We start from the raw sequence: 24,521 nt of genomic DNA, 5'->3' as shown, positions 1-24,521 counted from the left end.
ATAATAAAATCTTATCATAAAACAGTTATTCACAGACTAAAGGGGGAAAAACTCATTTCCTCTAAAAAAAAAAAAAAAATCATTCCGTTAAAATACTAAAGAAAATCACAATATAGATTCATCTTTAAGATTTCTAATCAAAATAATACTTGAAGTAAAATAACCTCCTATAGCTACAAATTATTGATTCATTTTGCAAACATCTTACTATGTGACTGCTTGACTACTCCTCCTAAGGGTTCATGACCTGACCATCAGTTTAAAAATAAATTATTTTTTCAGATTATGTAATAAACTAATTTTTTAAAAAAGGTATATACATTGCATATAGCTACTAAAATTTAGAACCAGAGCCTCACACAGGTAGAAGGGCTCTCAAAGACCTGGGTTCTTTTGCTTTCAGCCAAATGAACATGCACACTCACCACTTACAAAGAAAACTCACTTGTACCGTTACTCTCGAGAACAATATCCAACAGTAGGGCCCTTTAGCTTCACCACCCTTAGCAGTAAAGAATTTGAGATATCAAGCTGTCAAAGCTAAATGTGCACAAAACCCAATTTCAACCACTTCCTCTAACAAGCGAATATATTCCTTTCACAAAAATCTTCACCGATCGAAACACATATCTGAAAAATCTTCACCGATCAAAACACGTATCTGATAATAATTAAGACTTCCCTGAGACTCCAACACCTCTGCTAAACCTTACCAAATAGCATGTATTTTTTTCCTTTGATCATTGCTCAGTTCTTTACAATTCACATCCCTTTAACATCCAGTGACCAAAACTGGACGTGCTACTAAAAAAAGGAGTAAGCTATTGCGAATAGAGAAAGAACTATATCCATGACCTTGGATGCCATATGAACTTAAAAATACTTTAGCATCATGTTGACTTCTTTACTGACTCACATTCAGCCTGTGGTCGCCCACGACTGTGGCTTCGTCCCTCTTATTTATACCTAGCCCGTCCTTCTCCATCCTATATTTATATGGTTGCATTTTTTCCCTCCACACACCACCTTATACTTAATTCACTGTATTTTGTACAATTTTCATAGATCCATTTCCTCATTTTTCACAGTACTTTATAGAAATGTTTAAATCTACAATTTATAACGACCACTTATGCCTTAAAAATATCAAGACTATGAAAGCACATAATAATCAACACAATATACACTGTAATTTACAAGGACTAATGGAACTAAGGAGAAGACCATACTGATGCCTGCTGGAAACCTACCTCCATTGGACGGTCACTCTTTACCAGTGCTATACGTGCCCTTTGCAAGGAACCATCCATCAGCTTGTGAAGTCTTAAAATTAACTTTCTTAACCCCATCTGCTTCAGTGCTTTGTCTACAAATGGTCTATAAATAGAAGTCAGACAGTGTCTGCTAAAGCCAGCTTCTGTGCTGCAGTCTGGTGTTCCCCAGCCAACAGAATCATCCTCTGATTCAAGCCTTTCAAGCTTCTTAGAGGCGCAGTCCTGCGACTGGAAGCTAAAAGTGTTGTCAGTGGGCTGCCTGGTTTCTGGCACCCTTGGATCAGAGGTCTGTTCTTCACTCTCATCTGAGCTACTTTCCAACTCTTTCAATTCTCCTTCTGTGTCATCTTCCTCATCTTCTGGCTCATTGCCTTTAGACGATCTAGGGGAAGAGATTTCAAACACTGGCCAGCCAATGTCTGATAAATTCTTGATGCCTAAAACAGTGCCCATAATCCTTAGCTTCTGATTTAAGTCTTTTGTGATGTTTAACCACAAGCAGAGTGCCTGCACCCTGTCCTGGAAGTCTTTTGCAGCATATTTTTCATAGTCCTTTTGAAGAGCCTGCAACGATGGATAAAGTGCTTCTATGTATTCCAGCAGCTCCATTATCCGCTTTACCTGTTCAAACGACACCCTCTGACGTTGGAGATGCTCATGATATGTTGAATAACCCACAATCCTTGTTCCATGAGGGGCTTTGCACTGTCCTTCTACCGGGGTACCATTAAAACTAGCTCTATTTCTAACTAAGGCAAAGCTCCCATAATTCACTTTGAAAGTAAGGATTTCGTTGATAATATCTGGTATAGCTTGACGGGCTGTATATAAAAAGAGGTCCTGGTCGTTAATGGTCCGTCCCGCATGCCAGGCTTGCAGCTCTAACCAGATCAGTTCATTCGATCGGTTAAACCAGAAAGCAGATGTATTTTCCTGTCCTCTTTGCTCCCTGTCCTTCTTCTTCGAGACTGAGGTAAGCTTTAGCAGAAGTCGTAAAGTTTCGAAAAACTTCAAGCGATCTGCAGGACAGTCAGTCCTGGAAGTCTGGCGTGCAGTTCTCGCGATAGGCATGGGCACAGACACCGGAAGCTTGGTGTTGCTGCAGCCGAGACTGAGGTAAGGCTTATTGAGATCCACATCTGGAATCGGTTTTTTGGGCAAAGACCCACCCACTGATTCCATCATGAATGAACACTGCACGTTTTTCTTACGGTCGCGCTCAGTTGTCCTAAGAGCTGCGCGGATCCTCTTCTCCTCAATTTTTCCAGTGTCTCTATGTGGAGGCTGATTTGATGCATTCATTTTTTCTATAAAAAATAAACAGTATTATATTACTCCAAAATATGAAGCTATTCTCAATAATTTCAGTAAAATTGATATTCACATGTACTCATATTTTCAGGTTATTGGAGAAAAGATCATATCATATGCTGAAAATTAAAAGAATCAAAATATATGACATTTCTGAATTTTTTTAAAAAATGTATCCATTTTCCTTGCTGTACTATACTTGCTATAGTCTAACATTCTCCACTACTAACCTAAAATGAGCTATTCACCTCCACACTACAAAGTACAGTTACCTAGCTAGTCACATCTTCACAATTTATCACCTTCAGCTAAAAGGAGAGAAACAGTAGGGCACATCTCACAGAGACCTGGTTTAGAAAACACCTGCGAGTCCTTCCTTTGCCATGAACTAAGTGAATAAACTTACAGCAAATCACTTAAGTTTTCTGGGTCACTTTTCTCATTTGTAAAATGAAGTAGACTGAGGAGAGAATCCTTAAGGCACTTTAACATTATTCTCATAGAAAACTGAAACACAGATGACAAGCAAAAATGTAAGCCTTAATTTATTCTATTCCTTGATTTCTTCTCGGCCACAAACAAATGAACAATAACATTTTAAACTTAACATTAAGAACACTGAAGACAGACCTGGCTGGTGTGGCTCAGTTGGTTGAGCGCTGACCCGTGCACTGAGAGGTGGCTGGTTTGATTCCTGGTCAGGGCATGTACCTGGGTTGCAGGCTCAATCCCTGGTAGGGGGTGTGCAGGAGGCAGCCAATCAATGTTTCTCTCTCATTGACATTTTGCTCTCTTTCTCTCTCTCTCTCCCTCCTTCCTCTCTCACTAAAATCAATAAAAACATATTTAAAAAACAACTACAAAACAATTACTCACAAAAAAACTTTCTATCTCAGGAGACTTAGTGTCTCCTTTACTAGCAATACAGATAATGGTAAAAATTAAAAAGTTAAAAGCTTAAATGTAAAAGCCACATTAAATTCAAATTTAAAATAAAAGGAATAACTAAGATTACGGTACAAAGGATCAATCAATGGTTACACAGTGTATAGAGATTATGTACCAGGCCCTGGCCGGCAGCTCAGATGGCTGGAGCATCGTTCCATACACCAAAAGGTTGTGAGTTTGATCCCTGGTCCGGGTGCATACAAGAGGCAACTGATCGATGTTTCTCTCTCACATCAATGTCTGTCTGTCTGTCTGTCTGTCTGTCTCTCTCCCCCTTCCTCTCTCTCTAAAATCAATGAAAACATATCCTTGGGTGAGGAGGGTTGAAAAAAAAGGGTTATGTACCAGAAGTGCCACGCCCTCTCATGTGTATCTTTTCAAGACTTACCTTTCAAACTGGAGCGACTGGCAGGCCTCCCTACGCTATTCCTCTGGTGTTTGGTTGACATGCGTTTCATCTGTCGAGGTGTACTGGGGGGAGAGGTGCCATAAAGGTTCTCTGTATTTGTTTCATCTGAAAACTCCTCCACGTCAGATTCAGAATTCTTGCAAGCTGAATCTCCCAGTATGCACTCTTGCCTGTGAAAAACAATAAGCAAATATTCAGAAATATAGTAAGTGAATTCAAATTTAATCTACTTAAAATTTAAGAACTCTTGGTAAAACTTTTGTATGGATATGTCTCCTCAGCACTGCAACCTCTCTCTGCGCTTGTGGAAACTCACAGAACTTCTCTTTCAGTCAAAGGAAGCAAGGACTGACTGCGGCAGCATTTACCACATGGCCAGAAGCGATGAGCAGTTTCTGTTATTTGTAGAACTATTTCTAACATAAATAAAATTTAAAACTAAAAACTTACAGATTAAAGAAAAAAAAACAAAGAACTAAAAGACACAAATCAGATGGAACTAAGCATGCACTGTGCGCCCGCCACAGACGAGCTGGGGGGCAGGGGGCAAGCATGGCGGGGCCTGGCTGCAGAGCGCCTCTTCAAAGCACATACAGAAAGCACGGGGACACTTCCCCCGACCTGAGCAGCAAAACAGAGTCCTGCTCACGCACGGCAAGTCAACCTTCCCATGTTCCCTGACACACACTACAGTACAGAGGGCGGGTGAAGGTGCGGGGGGGGGGGGGGGGGGGGGCTGTGGAAGAGGAAAAGGAACTCATGTGTCTTCACCTTCAAAATCAGTTCCCCATTAACTTGTTCTCTGCCAACTCTTCCTGCCAATTCTCCGTCCCCAGCCAACTTCTCAAATAATAAAGTTCTATTTTTGCAAAGCTAACAAAATAAAATCTAATGATATAAACTGAGAACAAATACAATTCTAAAGCAGCAAACTACAAGGAATCAGTCATCAAGCTCCTTTCAAATATTTATCATCAGTCTACACCACTCTGAATATTCTTATAAAATATACTTTATATTTCATAAATGTAACTCCCAACTATATCCAAGATATATACAGGGTTTTTTTTCCTGGCAGTTCATATCCTAATATCAAATCTATTTCAAAATCATGAGGAAAAATAAAAACCACTCTAAAAGGTATGATATGTTATTATTGAATTGGACTGGCAAATAAAACTTCAGAAAATAATCTTTCAAAAGTAAAAATGCTGCAGAATTATACAAATTTACCGTACTGAAATCTATAAAGAATCCCTATGACAGGTCAAAAATTGATTTTCAATCGAATAAGATCCCTCTAGATACTTTAGTATACATGCCCCACACATATGTACACACACAAGACATACAGTGAAATACCCTGACAGCTAACCAAAACTAAACCACAACAAAAATTAGAACTAAGTTTTAAATGCACCTATTCCCTTAGGTTAACTAATTATTTAAGTCTCACAAAGTCATACAAAAAATATAACTTATAGATTACCTCAAGATTCCCTATATCCACTGCTTCTACACTCACCAAAAAACAGCTGATGCAGCTTAAGAAGGACATCCTATAATGCCAAGGTCACTAATTTCCTTTCCACTTGTTTCAGTGGTTACTAGGGCAGGTTCTGGAATGATTAACAACAAAAGGTTTGTGGCGTGAGGGACTTAGGTTCAAATCCTGCCTGTCTGGGTGACAAGCTGTGTGGGCTCTGGTCAAATTATTTAAAAAGTCCACATTGCACATTTACAAAATAAGGTTAATAAATACTCAGACTCCCTACAAGAAGGATTAAACACAATAATACGGGCTTAATGCAGGAGTAATGAGAGTGAGGCTTCACGAAATGATTGATAAAGAATCCCTATGACAGGTCAAAAATTGATTTTCAATCGAATAAGATCCCTCTAGATACTTTAGTATACATGCCCCACACATATGTATACACACAAGACATACAGTGAAATACCCTGACAGCTAACCACAGGCCTTTGAAGTCACTGTACTCACTCAGCACCCACTGAGAGAACCCACGTTCCTTACACATCTGCTTAACATTAAGTGAGAAGTTTGCCACCCTGGCTGGGTGGCTCAGTTGGTTGAAGTGTTGTCCTGTACACCAAAAAGCTGCACGTTTGATCCCTGGTCAGGGCCCATAGGGGAGGCAAGTGACCAATGTTTCGATGTTTCTTTCTCACACTGATGTTTCTCTCTCTCTCTCTCTCTCCCCGCTTCCTTCTCTCTAAAGTCAATAAACATATCCTCAGTGAGGGGGAAAGAGTTTTTAAAAAATAGAGTCATAGATACAGAGAACAGGCTGACAGCTGTCAGAGAAGAAGGGGGTTGGGGGGCTGGGTGAAAAAGGTGAAGGGATTAAGCAAAAAACAAACAAACTCATAGACACAGATACCAGTATGGTGATTACCAGAAAGAAAGTGGGCTGGGGGGAAGTAAAAGAGAGTAAAGGGGGGACAAATGGTGATAGAAGGAGACTTGACTTTGGGTGGTGAACACACAATACAATATACAGGTGATGTATACAGAACTGTACACCTATAACCTATATAATTTTATTAACCAATGTCATCCCAATAAATACAATAAATAATTTTTAAAATTTTAATAAAAATTTAGGTTTTTCTTTAAAAAAAAAGTTAACAGGAATTAAATAAATTTGGTGCAAAGTTAAAAAAAGAATCAGTGGTTAGAGCGCAGGACTGCAGACCGAAGGGTCGCCCGGCTGGGCGTGGCTCAGCGGTTGAGAGTCGACCTAGGATCCAGGCGATCGGGGTTCGATTCCTGGTCAGGGCACATGCCCGGGTTGTGGGCTCAATCAATGATTCTCTCATCATTGATGTTTCTATCTCTCTCTCCCTCTCCTTTCCTCCCTCTGAAAATCAATAAAGATATATTTTGAATAAAAAAAAAAAAAAAATCACATGGAAGTGAAGATGAATACTGTCATTAAAACATATTAAAATAAGATAAAACATAATACATTTCATCCCTCCGTATTTATTATGCATCACAGAAAAGGAGGTAGGAAAAAATGCCATGTGGTACTGCCAGCCGCTACATTTATAATTCATAATTAAAATGAACTTTAGGACAGGCATTACACAAAGGTGACACTATATATTTAATACTTTCTTAGGATTTACTTAATTTAGTCAAGATGGTATTCACACTTGTTGGAAATATTAGTTTATAGCCCATCTAAGTAACTTAGTAACTTAATTACATGTCAGAACAAAGTCCAACATTATTTAAAGGAATTCTTAAAAAGAAAAGTCTAGTACCCTATAAATTACATTAACAAAGTCTGACACCCTATCAAAAATCACCAAAGAAACAGGAAAATATGGCCAAAATCAGGAGAAAAATCAGCAGAAACGTAACAGGAATGACTCAAGGGGAACTAGAGATGAAAAACCACCTGAAATAGAAAATATTTGGGGTGGAATTAAAGCAGATTAGACACAGCTGAAAAAAATCAGTGAACTTGCAGACACAGCAACAGAAGCAATCTAAAATGAATCTGAGAAAAAGGTTAAGATGAAAGAGAAGAGAGCACCAGTAATCTATGGGGCTACCCCAAGCAGTGTAACGTGTGTGTTCCTGGAGTCTAAAACAAGAAAAGGCAGGCACAGAAAAAAAATCTTTCAAGAAATAAGGGCTGAAATTTTTCCCGATTTAAAGAAAACCATAAGATCACAGATCTAAGAAGCTCAATAAACTCCAAGCAGAAGAACTATAAGAAAAGTACCGGTTTTTTAGTATGCACATCATAATCAAATAGCTGAAAATCAGTGATGAAGAGAAAAATCTTAAAAGCAGAAAAAGAAAAACACTTAGTTTGGGAGCCTTAGCTAAGAATCAGTACATAATGAGAGGTGGGAGGGAAAAATCAAGCAAAGTTTATTCTTTTTTCTTTATAAAAAAAGAACACAAACATTTACACACAAATCTAGAAAAATAAATACTAGTGGTAAGTTCAAAAGAACCTGCATCATTTCAATTAACTTGCATCATTCCAATTAACTAACCAAAAGCATTCAAAACCTCATTTTGTATTAGCTCATGTGAGATGAGCTAATGTGGTCAGTTAACTGGTTCAGAATGTTTCCATGGTTACCAATTATTTTGGATGCGGAAAGCAGTACAAGGTCTGCATCAGCTGCCCTGAAACATTTGCCTTGTGTTTAAAAACATGCAAATGTGAAGAGCCTTTCTGGTACTATACTTCTGACAGTCACATAAAACAATGCTTCACTCCTCTTCTAATACAAAACTTTGCTAAAGTACTTTGCTAAAGCACTTGACATAGAATCTAAGAAAAGTATGTCTTGAACTCAACCCAAGTGGGTTTGGTGTAGTTTTCAAATAAAAAATGTGTGGTGAAAGGACAAAAATTCAGGTTACTTGGGGTTAAATAGTTCTGCTCTGACACAGTAGGTAAACCACATAGCGACTGAAATAGCTCATCTATAAAATGAAGTTGGGTTAGATGAGTTTGAAAATATCTATGGTTTCGCAAAAGCCCTTAAAAATTAACTTCATTAAAAGCTCTTTAGCAAAGTCCTTAGAAATAAAATATTTTATCCACTTATGAGGTACAGTATAGTAGTCACCTGGGTAAGATTCTCTCTACCACTTCCATCACCTATTCTCTGTATAATAATTAAAGGGAGACTTCTGCCATTCGGGGTAATGGGAGAGAAGCGGGGTAGGCAGAAGGGGTATAGTTTCTAGGTTTCCTTTTTAAGAACTTGTAGTTTGCCTGGCCTGCAATATAAATCAAAGGGAGCTAAGCTAAAATTGAGGTTGCATGGTTGGTTCCTACTGTAAGAGTCAATTAATGAATAAGTCAGTTGATCTTCAGATCAGCCTTAAGTTGAGCATTTATCAGCTAACCTTCAGGTAAGCTGCTGTCAAACCTTAAGCTTCTCCAACATTCCCTACTTAACTGTTGCACTGATTCAAAGTGTCGGGTCTTTACAAACCTACCTAGTGAGTCTTGGTTATTATTGAGGATAAACACTCAAGACTTTTATTTTTTACTAAAGTTTATCTTTTTAAAAAATGTTTTTATTGATTTTTTTAAAGAGAGGGGAAGGGAGAGCGGGGGGGGGGGGCAGAGAGAGAGGGAGAAACATTGATCAGTTACCTCCTATACTCACCCTACCTGGGGATCGAACCCGAAACCTGGGTATGTGCCCTGACAGGAATGAACCTACAACCCTTTGGTGCACGGGACAACACAACTGAGCCACACCGGCCAGGGCTAAAATCCATCTTTTTTTAAAAAAAAAACAAAACAAAGGTAGATCTTCTTTTGAAAGATTTCCTATGGAACTGAACAAGAAACTATCCCAACTAGATTCGAAGCTCCATGTCTCTGTTTCTCCTATGAATAAAACAATGCCTGGTGCACATTATGTGGCCAATAACTACCTGCTGAGTAAATTAATTTGTGAGGTAAATAATTTACCTTTGATACATTAGACTTAATCACTGCTTAAATTCTATTGACGTACAATCACATTTAATTATTTAAAGAATGCAATTTTTTAAAGGCTATAAGAATTAAAGGTTGTTTATTTCTGACAATGTTAGTGATATTGCAACCCTAGGTGCCAACTGACCAGAACAGCAGGAACAGGGTGTGGAGTTAGGAATAGTGGTTTTGGGATCAGATTAACATGGGCTGAAACCCCTACATTCCCATATTTATTAGTAAGAATATAAGTTTTAATCAAATTATAAATTTGAGTATACTTTCATTTATTTGAAGCCTCTTTATCAAATGTCACGAGGACTTATGGTTAGTGAGTTAATTTAAAAACTATATAGTAAAAGCATTAAAAATGAACTATGCAAATACCAAAATTGAAACATTGTGGTGGCTGTTACTGTAGTGGCCCTTCATGACCAGGCTTCCTGGTACTCGCACCCTTTGTATAATCCCCTACTCTTGAATGTAGGGTGACCCTGTGACCTGCTTTAACCAATGGAATGTAGCAAAAGTGACTCTGGGCCAGTTCTGGGTCTGAGCCTTAAGAAGGCCACCTGTGTTGTCCAGAGCAAACTGGCAACCATGTCAGAAGTCCAACCACCCTGAGGCTGCCACGGTCTTCGAAGCCCAGCCGAGCCAGATGGAAAGGCTGAGTGAAGGACAGACAGCCCAGCTACTCCCAGCCTCGCTGAGCTCCCAGCTGACAACCAGTGCCTACTTGCTAGCTCATGAGTGAGGCTATTTTGGACTTCCCAGCTGCCCCGAAGCCCAAGCCAAAACCATGAGAAGCAGAAGAACCACTCAATACCATAACAGATAATAAACGGTTCTTATTTTAAGCCATTAAGCTTTGGTATGGTTTGCTAATTTATAATAGATAACCAACACACACACAAACTTGAACATTTTATTTTCACGTTAAGCCCATGAATGGGTTTAAATCCATCACTACCTGCATGAGGGCCCAAGCGTTGCCTTCTAATGTCAGTCCCTGAAAGAAGCAAAAGTCAACTCTGTCACACACCCCACAACCAAAGAGTAGCATCTGCAATGTCCATTCTCCATTTCTTTAAAACAGGACAAGAATCTAAAGACTTCTGTGGAGCACTTTTTCAGGATTTTTATGGTCTTCTTTCCTCAATTGTGAGAGTTCTCTCCTATTCCTAACTTGATGGCAATTTTCTTTTTGCGACCTATCTTTAGACTTTCCAAAGCATTCCAAATTAGTTCATATAGAAACTACAAGTCTCTTTTGAATTCACAGTTACGCAATTACAACTAAACTGCACAATAAATCTAAGCAGACCTTGGAATGAACAGGAATTCTTGATAAGCATATGGTCCAACTGGTGGGAACAGAAAATCACAGGCATCTAGAGAGGAGCCTGTTAGTCATAAGCATCCGTGATGCTGTGAGCAGCAGATGGATGTTCTATGGAAGACATGGACAGGGTCATGTCTTGGAAGGGGGTAGGTAGATGAGTGCAGAAGGCCTGCCTGACTTAGATCTTCTGGTAGAAGTCATTTACTTTGCTCACAAAATATACTTTTTCAGTCCTGAATTAAGAAGAACAAAAAGAATAAAAAAACAACATATATATAAATTACCCCAGATGGAGAAATTTTGCTCATTAGAAATAAAAATAATTATAAGCTGTTTATAAAATATTTTCAAATAAAGGCTTTCAGAAAATAAATTTATAAAATCATATATAAATATAACAAAATGCTTTAAGACATTATTTGTCACTTTTGGTTAACCAGAAGACTACCAACAAAGAACTAAAGCAGAGAGAGAGGGAGAAATGCTTTGGACATTTAAATACATATGAGTCATGTTACAGATGAAAGACAAATGATTATTTCTGAAATTTTGCCGCAAAGAGTTAAGGACTCAAAAACAAGTGGACAAAGAATAAGACATTTCTCAGGCGTGCTTTCTTACTTTTACTAGGTCTTATACCTTCAAAAAAATGTGAGAGTATATCTAGTCTATATTCAAAACTTTGCAAGTCAATACTAGATATGTATAACAGATTAGTAAGGAGACAATCAAAACAGAATGAACATCGTTCCTAGATGCACCTGGCTGTACTGGTGGAGTGATGCAGGGAGCACAGAGGGGAGGATGTCCTTTCAATGCAAGAAGTGAAAAAAGCACCACTTCAGTTTCATTGTGGATGCATTTTGCAATGAAATGCCAACAACAAAAAATATTTTAAAAGAAGTAGCATAAAATAAAAATGACAATTCATTCAAAAGGTTGTTTGCGACTTACCTAAAGAGAACTATGGCTAAGGCAGGGAAATTTGGAATATGGAAACACAAAGGGTCTTAAACGGTGACAAGTGCATAAAAACATTAAAGAGAAACAAGAAAAGTGTATAAAACTTTAGAGGTATTAAAAAAGAAGCACGATCTCCCCCTACCTACTCTTCTCACACATGAGAACACTTTTAATTCCTGTGTTCTAATTAGAATTTATTTGTGGAAAAAACACTTTATATCATGAATTACTTTCCTGTCATTCTTAGAAATCATGTAACTGAAGAGCCACTTTGTAACAAACACATGAACTGTTTGAATCTCCTTAGCTCATGTTATCTTTTTTCCTAATTTGGGTTTTAAAAATAGTTAACTATAGGCCCTGGCCAACTACCTCAGTTGGTCAGAGTATTGTCCTGATACTCCAAGGTTTCAAGTTCTGTCTCCAGTCAGAGGACACACAAGAATCAACCAATGAATGCATAAATAAGTGGAACAGCAAATCGATGTCTCTCTTTGTCTCTCTCCCCCCTTCTCTCGCTCTCTCTAAAAAAAAAATTAAAAACAGTTAACTATAAATATGTCCTATGACACACAATGCATTCAAAATATGAGCTCCACCTGTTAGGAAGATAAATCTAGAAAATACAAGCATATGAGAATGGAAAGAAATGTAGGAAAAGAAATTAGGACAATTAGGACATTAAATCTCTCCCTCCTGCTCTGACATTAGCACAGAAAGAGCTTACTTATCTGGGAATCAGATCTTGGTTTCCAATACCATGCTCCAATAAAAGAACCAGGACTCCCTAGAGAAATGGCTGATTGACTCCAGGACTGGGGCAAAAAAGATGTAATATGAGCCTGGTGTCAGCAAGAGAGGAAATGCTAAAAAAAAACACACCCGAAAACCAAAACAATGGGAGCACGTTAGAAGGACACAGGGGCAGAGCTCCTGCTAGCCAACGCTGGAAGGATTGGAGCAACAAAACAAACGATGCAGTACTGATTATAACCATGAACTCATGAGCCCAAAGAGATATAAATACTTAATAAATAAATGGGAGAAGAGACAAATCTCCTGTACAGAAAAAAAATCCTAGTAATTTATGTAGATATTCCCCCTCTTGAGGAGGCAGTTTAACTTTCCACCACTTACATGTGGGTTGCACCTTTAGTGACTTAGTTTCAAGTAGAGAAAAAAGTAACTTTACAGTGAAGAAACCCCACAATCTTCTATTAGCCGTCAGGTGATCATGGCTAATTAACATCATCAGTGATAATTCATATTGAGAGCATGCGCCCCTCATATGATGACAAGGACACTTTACCTCTGCAGTTGTCCTTCCCAAATCCCGAAGTCCAGTCAAACCATGAAAACAGCAGACAAACCCAAACTGAGGAACAGTCCACGAAATACCTGACTGGTACTTTTTAAAACCGTTAAAGTCATCAAAAACAAAGTCTGAGCAACAGCCAAGGGCAGCTAAGGAGACATGGGGACTGCATGTAATGTGGTATCCAGGATGGGATCTGTGAACAGGAAAAGAACACTAGAGGAAAATGACTAAAATCTGAATAAAGTACAGAGGTTAGTAAATAATAATGTATCAATATTGCTTCATTAGCTCTCACAGATGTACACAGTGAAGTTCAACAATAGGAGAAACTGGAAACAGGACACAGGGAAATTCTGTACTACCTTTTTAACTGTCTCTAAATCAACTTTTCTAAAATAAAAAGTTTTTCTTAAGAATTGCCCAGCCGGGCATGGCTCAGCGGTTGAGTGTCGACCTAGGATCGAGGCAATCGGGGTTCGATTCCTGGTCAGGGCACATACCCGGGTTGCGGGCTGCAGCTGATCAATGACTCTCTCATCACTGATGTTTCTGTCTCTCTCTCTCCCTCTCCTTTCTTCTCTCTGAAATCAATAAAGATATATATAAAAGAATTAATTTAATGACATTCTATGGAATAGTTCTATGAATAAATTTGGTGTTACTCTACAAGAAAAGACTAAGAGCAGGACTAAATGGGAAAATGTTAACATTAATTATAACATTAAGCAATTCTTTATGAATATAACTGGCGACTGTAGTTTTAGAAGTTTTTTAAGTGGTAGGTGAGGAAAAGCCATTTAAAATAGCGACTTCCAAAACTGGGATACACACCAGATTTCTGTTTATGTTTTTAATCAGCTGTATAATTTGTTACACAGTAATGAGCAATTTTCATTGTAAGAGTATAATTGCTACCATTAGGTACTGAGTACTGACCATCTGCCAGGCACCATGCTAAATATCATACATAATTTCATTTAATCCTTGGCAGAGCCTTATGGCACAATTTTAGGAAAGGATTCTTTCTCCAGAAGGCCAATTCTCACTGATTGTGAAAGGCACTCATTATCAAATACCCATTATTACACACTACTCAATTAGGCACTTTACAAGTTTTATCCCATTTAATTTTCCCAACCCCCACAGGTACCATCACAATCCCTATGTTACAGAATAGGAAAAAGGCACACAGAGGTAACTTGTCTGCTCCACTGTAGGTGCCTGGGCCAGAAATGGAGTCCAGGTCTAAGTCCAAGGCCCAGGCCCTTCCCACCTTCAGCTCATCACACTCCTAGGTCACTGGGACCTCTGCCCTCTCTCGGTGGCAGGAACAGAAATTACTCCCCCCTGTGGAATAAGAAGGTATTACTCATACCTGTGGGATGAGGTCCCTACCAACTTGAAAAAGAACTTGGGGGACAGTTCAGAGATCTAGTTCTCTGGTCAGCTGTAGGGTTCATAGCTTTGGTGAAACCTTCTAACCACTCTAAGTCTAAATTTCCTGCCCTATAAACAAAGGTGTTAGCCTGGGTAAGATATTGAGTCTAACCAAATTCAGGCCTAGAGAGACCTAGTGTAGCTACAGGGGGGATAAGTGAGGGTTTTGTATGGCTTACTTATTTCTGAGTAGCAAATAGAAGGTCGAACTCAAATACTCTCTCCTTCAGGTAGCTACTTACCTTCCCTATCAACTATAAGAACTACATCACCTTTCCTTCCCTGGAACACCCCGAACAGAGCATCATGAGACGGCCGGTGTTTCCTTCATTCAGCAATGGCCCTGCTAGACAAGTGCTGTACCAGGAGTTGAGGGAAAATACAGTACTGAACAAGAGAGTTCCCATTCCTGCCCTCCTGGAGATTTCACTCAGTAGAAAGAAGCAGACATTAGCATATAAGCACGCACATGTACAAATCTCTAAAGCACAGCTCTGAATTAAGCTATTAAGGAAGACTACCAAAGCACACCAGCGGACAGGATCTAGCCTCGAGCATCAGGAAGATGGTAACAGAGGCTTCTCCCAAGAAGGAGCCCTTAAATGCAACCTCCAAGCTCTGAAGGCACTGACCCAAAGAGGGAGGGGAAAGTGGCTAAGACAGAAGGAACAGCACGTAGAGGGATCTGAAACAGAAGAGCACAGGCTCATTTGAGAAACTGACAAGCCATGATGCCCAGAGCAGAGTGGGCAGAGTGAACAAGAGCACCAAGGGCGGGCAGTTGTCAGATTACACCATGCCCTTCACCCTAACAGGAAGCAGCAGCCAGGAAGGGCAGGAAGTAGGGAGGGCGTCAGTGAACCTAGCTTTCTCTCCAAAGTACTGACATCTCCCGACACTAGTGGATGGGCATACAGATACATACAATTTTCTAACACTACTTTGACTTTTTCATGAGCAAGGTTTTGCAACTACTTAATCTTAAAGTCAATGTAAACACAGTTACTCTGTCTGTGTTATTCACACAGGCAGGACAATTCACCTGCCAGGAGCCAACAGAGGGAAAAGAATTGTTTGCTTGGGAGGAACAATGCCTTTAGGAGTTATGAAATCCTTAAAAATGGCAGGTTATAACATCTAAGAGGACAATACTACCCAGCATCAAAGATATAATTAAAGACACACACAAATAAAATTTTTCTCATGAAAAATATAACTTTCTTCTAATTAAAAACTATTTAAACTGGAATATATTTAAATAAATCTAAAAAAATTTTAGAAGAAAAAATAAAAAGCTCCTATTTTTAATTTTTAAGTTTTCTTCACGAAGGAGAACATAATTGGTAACTGTGGTTGGATACATAAGGCCAATGTGAAATTTACTGGAACTGTGGGGCCGAATGTCCCGTGTATTCCAAATATAAACACCATGTACAGTTTCAGAAATGTCTCACAGCATATAATTAAATGCAACATGTACAAAATATAGGGAATGCAAAAAACAGTTAAAAGTATGAAAACTATATTACTTTATATCTCAATCATGGGAACTCTGAGTCTTCTGCAACTGAATGTAAATTTTTATCATATGCATTTTTCAGAGTCAACAGACCACAGTTTTCATCTGATTCTTAAATGCCATCTATGTCTCAAAACAGGTTAAGAAGCACTGACCTAGACAATATTTACCACACATTTAGCAGGGTTCTCTTCTCAAAATATCTCATCCTGACATATATTAGACACTCAATGGATAAACATGTTAGGTGCTTAACTAATTCAAAGTCTACACTCCAGCTACAAGGCCGCTTCCACACTAGCCAAGTACAGAGACAATCCCCCCTCCAACCACGTCTACCAGCTTTACACAAAACTGACTTTTAAAAATCACATAAATGCCAAGAAGTTAACCAAACAAGAGAGCACTTTTCAATATGTTTGGAACGATACTGTCCTCCTCATTCCCTGTAAAAATGGTTAATTGAAATAAACTAACAATTTAGTAACACATTTAATATAGGAATAATTAGAAAAATCCTTAAATGGTTCATAATAAAGATTATAGCTAAATATAATAAAGGCAAAGCCTTTTGGGAGAAAAGATTTAAGCAAACATGGAACACAGGGTTTGGTGAATGAGAAAAGGAGACTGGTTCATATAATACAATACTAAAGGTGTGAAAGCAGATGGAAGAAACATTACAAGAATAAAATTATTTATAAGACTGACAACAGGGTACAGCCAAAAGAATAAGAGATTTAAGCAGAAATTTTCCAAGTGATGGTTTTCTTTGTGTTTATCCTCACTGAACTTTTTGAATCTACAGGTTCGTGGTGTTCATCAAATATGAAACATTTACAGCCATTATTTCAGTTTCTTTCCTTTTTCAAGAACTTGAATTACACACATGCTGACTGTCAGCTATTACCCAACATGTCACCGATGCTCTGTACATTTTTGTCTGGTCGGTATACTCTCTGTACAACATTTTACATAGTGTCTCTTGCTATGTCCACAAACTCAGTAATTTTTCTTTCTGCAGTGTCTACTCTGTTTACAATCCCATCCAGTGTCTATCATGTCAGATACTGTACTTTTCATTTTCAGAGGTTCCACTTGGGCCTTTTTAAATATCTTTGATTACTCTCCAATGTTCATGTTTTCATTTAAATACTGAACATAATTGTAACTATTTTAACAATTATTTTTCCTACTTCCAACATTTCTGGGATTGTTTCTATTGACTGACTTTTCTCCTGGTTATGGGCTCATCTCTTCCTGCTTATTGGCATGTCTAGTAATTTTTTACTAGATGTTGAACATTACTTTCTATTTGTTGATTATCTAGATATCACTGTCTTCTTTTAAGGAGTACTGGACTTTGTTTTTTAGCAGGCTGTTAAATTATTTCCAACTCTATTTTATCCTTTAAGACTTGTTTTCAAGCTTGGTTACGGTAATTGCAGACATGCCTTTACTCTAGGGAATAGTTTAGCCCCACTACTCAGATGTGAACCTTCCAAATACTGAATGTCCCAAGTGGTCAACACAACAGACTTTCCACTTTGACCAATGGGAACTCAAATGCCTCTCAGCCCCACGTGAGCTCTGGGGACCTTTCAGCTCACAGTTCCCCAATGGCTCTTTGCTGAACATTGTGGAATTATTAGCCTATGCAAGTGCATTCTGTATTCAAAGACTCAGGGAGGCCTTATGTAGATTTCTGGCTCTTTTTCTACATCATTCCATCCTCCCCAAAACTCTGACCTCAATCTCCAACTGCCTCCCTGAACTCCAATCTGCCTCCTCAATCCAGCAAGACCACTCTGACTTGCTCGGGACTCCCCTCCCTGCACCAGCCTGGAACAGGCTTCCAGGCAGAAAGCCAGGGTAATCACAGAGCTCGCCTTGTCTGTTTACCTTGTCTCAGGGATGACAATCATGTATGGCCTACTGTCCAATGTATGAAAACAGCTGTTCTATATTTAAATTTATTCCAAATATCAACAAAAATAGCTTACTATATGCCACTAAGGAGATAGCATACAGAGTAAAGAACCACACACAGACTCTGAAGTATAACAACTATAAATGAGTCCTGGCCCCAGGCATTCTGAACTAATTCATCTCTTAACGACTTTCTTCTCCTGAAAAATGCACACCTATTTCACAAGTTCATTGTAGCCACTATATAAAACATGTTATACCGTTTGAATGACGGCACATAGGTAGATGACAGATGTAAATGTATTACCATTTCTGCACCAGACAATAAATTAGGGAGTTTCCATTACCTTATCGCTCTTCTCTTTAACTAGATTATAAATTCCTTGAAGGCAGGGAACATTTTACATTATGCTCTTATATATAATAAAAAGTATCATCTGCCTGGGGGAGTATGAAAATATTCACAAGATCAGTGCCATTTGGAATGATTCCAACAAAAAAGAGAAATAAGGACAGTTGACGTACTGGGACCAATCTACACAAGGCAAGAAGCTGTGAAGGAATCCAGCATGCTCGGGCACTGGGAAGATACTCAGTGTAGACAGAGACTCTAAGTTCTAATAGGCATGGGGTTCAGCAGGTCTCAAGCTTAAAGGAGCCTCAAATTTGGCCACTACTGAGTGGCAAATTTATGTAGGGGATGCGGTGCAGTCTCTTCACAAATGTGACTTTAATTGAAACACATGGCCCCCCTAATTCTATCTAAATCTGAGGGTATGGAGATCAACTCAGAAAACCCTGGGCCTAATCAAGGCTCGTAGAGGGCCTGGTTGCTAAGCAGAGCCCATGTCTGCTTTACCCACCACGGAGCCCCTGGTCTCAGCTCCGCACTGCCTGACATGTGGTGCACACTTAATATATGAGTGAGTCTGCAAAGAAAATGAGCAGTCCAGGAGGTTTAATGGGTAATGGGATGAAGCAGTGAGTCACTACTAACCACTACTCAGAACAATTAAGGTTGAGTTTTTACATTTCACTCACAGTCAGGCTAATGACACTCCTTTTTTAGTAATCATTCCTCAATATATGCATAGTCCTTGGTTTTCTGCTAAATAACACCTAAATAGTAAAAGAGCCAATTAAAAGAGCTTCTTTTTAAAAGCTCAGTTTTGAGGTTGAAGCCTCGTGGCAAATCTTTCTGGTATTTCCAGAAGCATTTCTCCCCAATTCACTTCTGATGTCCTACTTCTTCAGATAAGTGAATTGGGAAACAGAACAGTATAAGGAAGGCAATAAAAATCCTACCACTAGTCAAAACCACTGTTAATTACACACACACACACACACACACACACACACACACACACACGGTAAGAATGAGTTTTGTTTTTTTTTTTTGAGGACTGCTCTATTGGAAAAAAATTTAAAAATACACCAGTGTTTTAGAGAAAAATGAATAAATTACCTAAGGTGCTCATATATTCCAACTCAAATTTACTCTAAAATTAATCCTAAATTTTAAACTCATCTTTACAATTTTTGTGTTTAACAGATAAGCAACCAAGATAACCCCTTCAGAGACTTACTCTTGTCTTCGGGAAATAATATTATTTTCAAGGAAGGAATATTTGGATCCTAACCTTGCCTCACTTCTTCAAAATGCCTTCGGATCATTTATGGAAAAGTACTGCGACTGTTCTCCTGACCCAATCTCAAGAGACAAGGGACAAAGTACAATAGCATCTTTTTTATTTTTGGCAGAGCTGTTTTTCAAAATGAGAGTAACAACCCATTTGTGGGTAATTAAATCCATTCAATGGGTCATGACGAAAATTTTTTTCATAGAACAGAACAAGAATTATCAAAGTGTATCATATATTACAAGGTCAAGCATCATTTCATAAATTTTTATTTCAGGTAGGAAGCACACACGTACTGTTGTAAAATATATTTCTTACTGTAGGTCACAAAACAGCTAGTTTTAGTATCACTACCACAGAACAAATTGCAACCTTACTGCTGCTTCAACTAAAGACTGAGCACAAAAAAGAATAGGTATCTAAAAAGGTTTGAGCATTGGCTCCTCTTTATTTTGTGAACTTGAAATAAAGTTTTATGGGGGAGAAATGTTGTGTACAATGAGCTTGGGGGAGATTTCAGGGTGGTTTGTTCCCCTTTATTCCTGAAAATGAATCTTTCATCACTGCTCTATCCTGTAAAGTCTAATTAATCCAGAACATGAAAGTATTCCACAGCTGGTCACATGGGCCTGAGCGGGCACTGGGCTAGGGGTCAGGTGGCTGATGAGTACCTTAGCCTTGGACCCTAACAAGGGGAGCACAACGTGACATAAGGGAAAGGGAAGCAAGAGCCTAGATCCTGGGTTGTGACCATGAGGAGCTGCAGCCTCTAGGCAGGCTTTCTCATCTCTAAAATAAAAGGAGTGGCCCAGATGAGCTCCAAGTTCCCTTCTAGCTCTAAACTCTTGTAAGTCTATGTCTGAGCAATGGCTGGAAAATTGGGCTAAATGAATGTTGAGTCCTACAACCATAAGACTTGTGTCAGTACATGCTTAATTATCTGAATAATAACTAAATACTTAGACATTCAAAATATTAATTCTAAATACTTTGTGAGAAAACCAAGCTATATCTACATTTTTATGTTCCTACATAAAAAGACTTTAGAATTGTTAATGGCATAATAAAAATAATGCATGCATTGAATTTTCTTCCAAAATATTTCCACTGAAAGGTTAAAAAGGTTGACAATTTCTACAACTTTACATTTTAAACTAGCTGACCTCTAATAAGCCCTAATCAGAACATTCTACAGTTCAGCAGTACCCTCAAATAGCCTGCATGCATGGGAAGAAAGCTCCACTGAAATCATCAAATCTGATCAGCTCCAAAGCTTAGTATCCACTTTTCTCCATAGCAGGTTTATTTCCCCTGAAATTATGCTGAGATGAAATTCACTTATGAAACACTTTTGACAGAATGCCTAATATATTCTTAATAGCTTTCCCTTCTATTTTACAAACATTTGGCATCCATATGATCCATGAGATTAATACTTCTACTGATGTCTGCAAAATATGATAAATGAATGTCCTTTTAGGTCAAAAACAAATTTTCATTCTGCCTATGCTGTCAGTGAACCTAACGACAAACTGAACTCCATTACATTAGTGAGGTCTGTGGGAAGTAAGAATGTGCCTACCACACCTACTTTCCAGAGGAATAATGTTCCTTTTAAAATACAGTGGTTTCAGATATGCCTATTAAAAAGGGGGAAGCATTTTAACATAACATACAAGTTGAGAATAGTTTTGATTCCAAATAATAGTGCTATTAATATAAAAGACCACCAATAAAGCAAGCCCTTTATTACTGTTGATGTTGTTTCTAATCTATAATTTATTTTTTAAATTTTTTATTGATTTTTAGAGCGAGGAGAGGAAAGGGGGAGAGAGAGAGAGAAACATCAGTGTGAGCAAAACATCGATCAGCTGCCTCCTGCACACCCCCTACCAGGGCATGTGCGCTGACTGGGAATCGAACCGGCAACGTTTTGGTACCTGGGACGATGCCCAACCAACTGAGCCACACTGGGTAAATTCTGTTACCCAGGATGAACTAAATAATTAAAGAAAACCAGCTGGATATAGTTAGCTCAGATAGTTCATAGATACTGAAAATGAATTTCAAGAAAGAAAACTTGTTCATTTTAAATTTGGCAGCAACTTCTCTTTATATAACATATGGAGTTTCATCTATTTCAATTTTAGTAATAATTCAAAGTAATGCAAAATATAATTTTTAATAGCTGCATAGAACTCTAACGTGGTTCTAAATTTTAATTTTATAACTTAAATCCAGAACCACATATCATCCTATCTTTTTCGAACAGGTATTCACAAGAGTCAAAGAGCATTTTATGAAAGCACCAGCCACCGACATCTTTGCCACACCTATTACAGAAACTATGCCAGCTTCTTGCGGGGAGGTGGGGCAGGGGGTGGACTATGGGAGGGCAGAGACAGTTAGGTGATCCTCTGTTAGGTGATCCTCTGAGATTTACCATTAGTAAAAATCTACCACTCGGGATTTTTTAAATGTCTTTAAGGGACAAGGATATGATATATCTCAGAGTAAAGCAGGAAAAGCAAGGTTTGTCATAAACTAATTAAAGTAAGACCAAAGATTAAAAACACACTATAACTCACCCAACTGAGGGAAGTTAGTGACGAATTACAAACACACAAAAAGCAGCCTGTCTGAAGTCTACAGAAATGAAAGCTTCAGAGTAAGACTACCACCCACCACTCACCAAGAAGCAGGGTATATGCTTGACAGAGATTCCTGTCAACCTCCCTGGGGTGTTAACATTAGTCATTAAGATCATTCAACTAATCTCCTTGTTGGCGTCAAGCTTAATCAATCAATCAATCTATCTCTTAATTAAACTTTGGCTTTCTACAGGCTAGAGAGCACACTGGCCCACCAGGTGTGGAAAAAGCTGAGCAGGAGCTGAGGCACAGTACCTGGACGCTGCTTACCTTATCCGGCCAAGAAAATGTCAGATTTTAAAGACCCACAGCAGTCACTGGCCAGACTTCTTTTCTGACATCTCTTCTATTTTCTCTCTTAAGAAACCATTCCCAATAACCTACTGAATGGCAACGTGAAAGTGTCTTTAAAAGAATATATACCACCTGGGTCATATCTGAGACAACAGAAGGCTATGAATAAAAAGATCATTAAAGGATGAGGAATTAAATAACAGGAAGTTATTAAGGTAAATGGATCCAGTAAGCAGCCAAGCCCTTATATCCCCATATTTCAGTAGAGCTCAGAACAAGATCTACGAGACACCAAGAGAACACATGTGAAGGAAGTAGAAGCAACTTCCAACAATATGACAATTAAAGGGAACCACAGAGTCCCTGAGAAACAAGTCATCCCCATTCCAGAGCCTGAGGGAGCTTCTGCCATCACTGAAGCCTCCTGTCACTGCTGCTTCATGCTCACTGCTTCTCTGCTTAGAGCCCCCCATGGTATCTGCCCCTGTAATGGTTTCAAGCCTTGTTCATCACTGATGAGGCTGGGAGAGTCCACAGCTGCACCGTACAGTGGATTTCACTAGGGAGAATAGGTGGCATCCAGAGTAAACACCGAAACAAGCAGGCTCAAAGGGGACATTCAAATTGAAAGAGACATCTAGAAGCGATAGGATATTCAAGTGCTTTTTCAGTAGCAAAACTCAAGATTTTCAAATGAACTTACAAGAACCATATTACATAAAGTAATAGACAAAGTCATTGGTTCAAAAAAAAAAAAAAAGCTATTTTTAAGTACACGTAACGTACTTTACAAGGTCAATAAATGAGAACAATGAGGCTATTTTTAACATAAATATTTTAAATGGAAGGTTACAGTAGCAAGAGCAGTCTTACATCAGCCTTAATATCCAAGTTAAGTGCAGATTCAAGAAATCACAAAAGTGAATTGTTCCAAAGTAGTTTTAATAGCTCTCCTTGCAATCTCAGGATCTCCCATGACTAACCCAGAAGCTTGAAAAAGAAATTACAAGGGATGTTTATTTCTAAGTTTAATCACAACAAGAAAACGGCTCTCCTTATCATGAATCTTTATCAGAAATAAGGACAAGAAGTGTCCGTGGGTGACAATGAGCAGGAAAACTGTAATAGAGCACTGTCACCTCGCAACCTGTTTTCTGCTCCCCCATCATTGCATAACTCGCACGTCAGCATGCACGGAGCAGATGTTCTAGGCTGGCACCTGCCACAGTGGCACACTGGCCAACATGTGCAGGCCTGCATCCTACAAAAACTGTGCGTTAGCACGGCCTTCCTAATCGATGGCACACTGGCAATAAAGCACGTGAACAAAGAAGGCAGGCGGAGCTTTATTCTGGTCTATCCCCAAACCAGTTAACTTGGTGGCACAAATACCACATTAGTCATCAACGGGTTAAACATGGCATCTAGCACATTTTGATCGTGCGTGTTGAGCTTTTTGAAAATGGTTAAAAACATAAATAGAAGAAATTCAAATAAACAGATACAGGACCCTTGAAGCATCCTTTCCTAATGGTCCACAGTGAGTTTGCCGGAGGTCAGCTCTGTGCACTGAAGAGGTGGTGGTGACAATGAGGGTGTACAGAAGAGAAAATAACAGCTTTGTCAAGTAATCTGTTTTACAGATAAGCTATTGTATAATTAACTGCAATGTTGCTAAGAAAAATATTTCTAAGATCTTCTTGTTCTGTACACTGCTGTTCACTTAAAGTTGGATAAAGCCCATTATCCTGACCTATTTTTATTATAACAAAAAACAAAAACCTGGCTGAAAAATAAAGGTTCCTTTTTATCATTGGAAAAGCAGTCATTTTTATGGCCCAGTCCCACTTCCCTCTGCCCCTTTTACTTTTACCTAAAAATGTTCACATCCATTTTACCCCAAGGGATAGTTATACAGAATTATAACTTCTGACCTGCCCCTCTGGATAATAAAGTCACACTTCTTCACGGCAGTTAAGGACATGGACTGTGCAGCC

General features: G+C 38.7%; 1 protein-coding gene across 4 annotated transcripts in view; it reads right to left on the bottom strand.

The window, feature by feature from the left end:
* Window positions 1-24,521, bottom strand: part of MAP3K4 (mitogen-activated protein kinase kinase kinase 4) — a 72,834-nt gene that overhangs the window by 46,646 nt on the left and 1,667 nt on the right. For all 4 annotated transcript variants that reach the window (XM_081140694.1, XM_081140691.1, XM_081140693.1 and 1 more), the window contains exons 2-3: window positions 3,922-4,112; window positions 1,251-2,581 (exon numbers count right to left, since the gene is read on the bottom strand). In XM_081140694.1, coding sequence (XP_080996820.1) covers window positions 1,251-2,581; window positions 3,922-4,112 — 1,522 coding nt within the window. The remainder of the gene's footprint in view (window positions 1-1,250; window positions 2,582-3,921; window positions 4,113-24,521) is intronic.

The sequence above is a fragment of the Miniopterus schreibersii genome (assembly GCF_964146895.1).
Source record: "Miniopterus schreibersii genome assembly, chromosome: 6".
Classification (NCBI taxonomy): domain Eukaryota; kingdom Metazoa; phylum Chordata; class Mammalia; order Chiroptera; family Miniopteridae; genus Miniopterus; species Miniopterus schreibersii.
The sequence above is the reverse complement of the archived record's forward strand: the minus strand, read 5'-3'. Positions and strand labels throughout refer to the sequence as shown.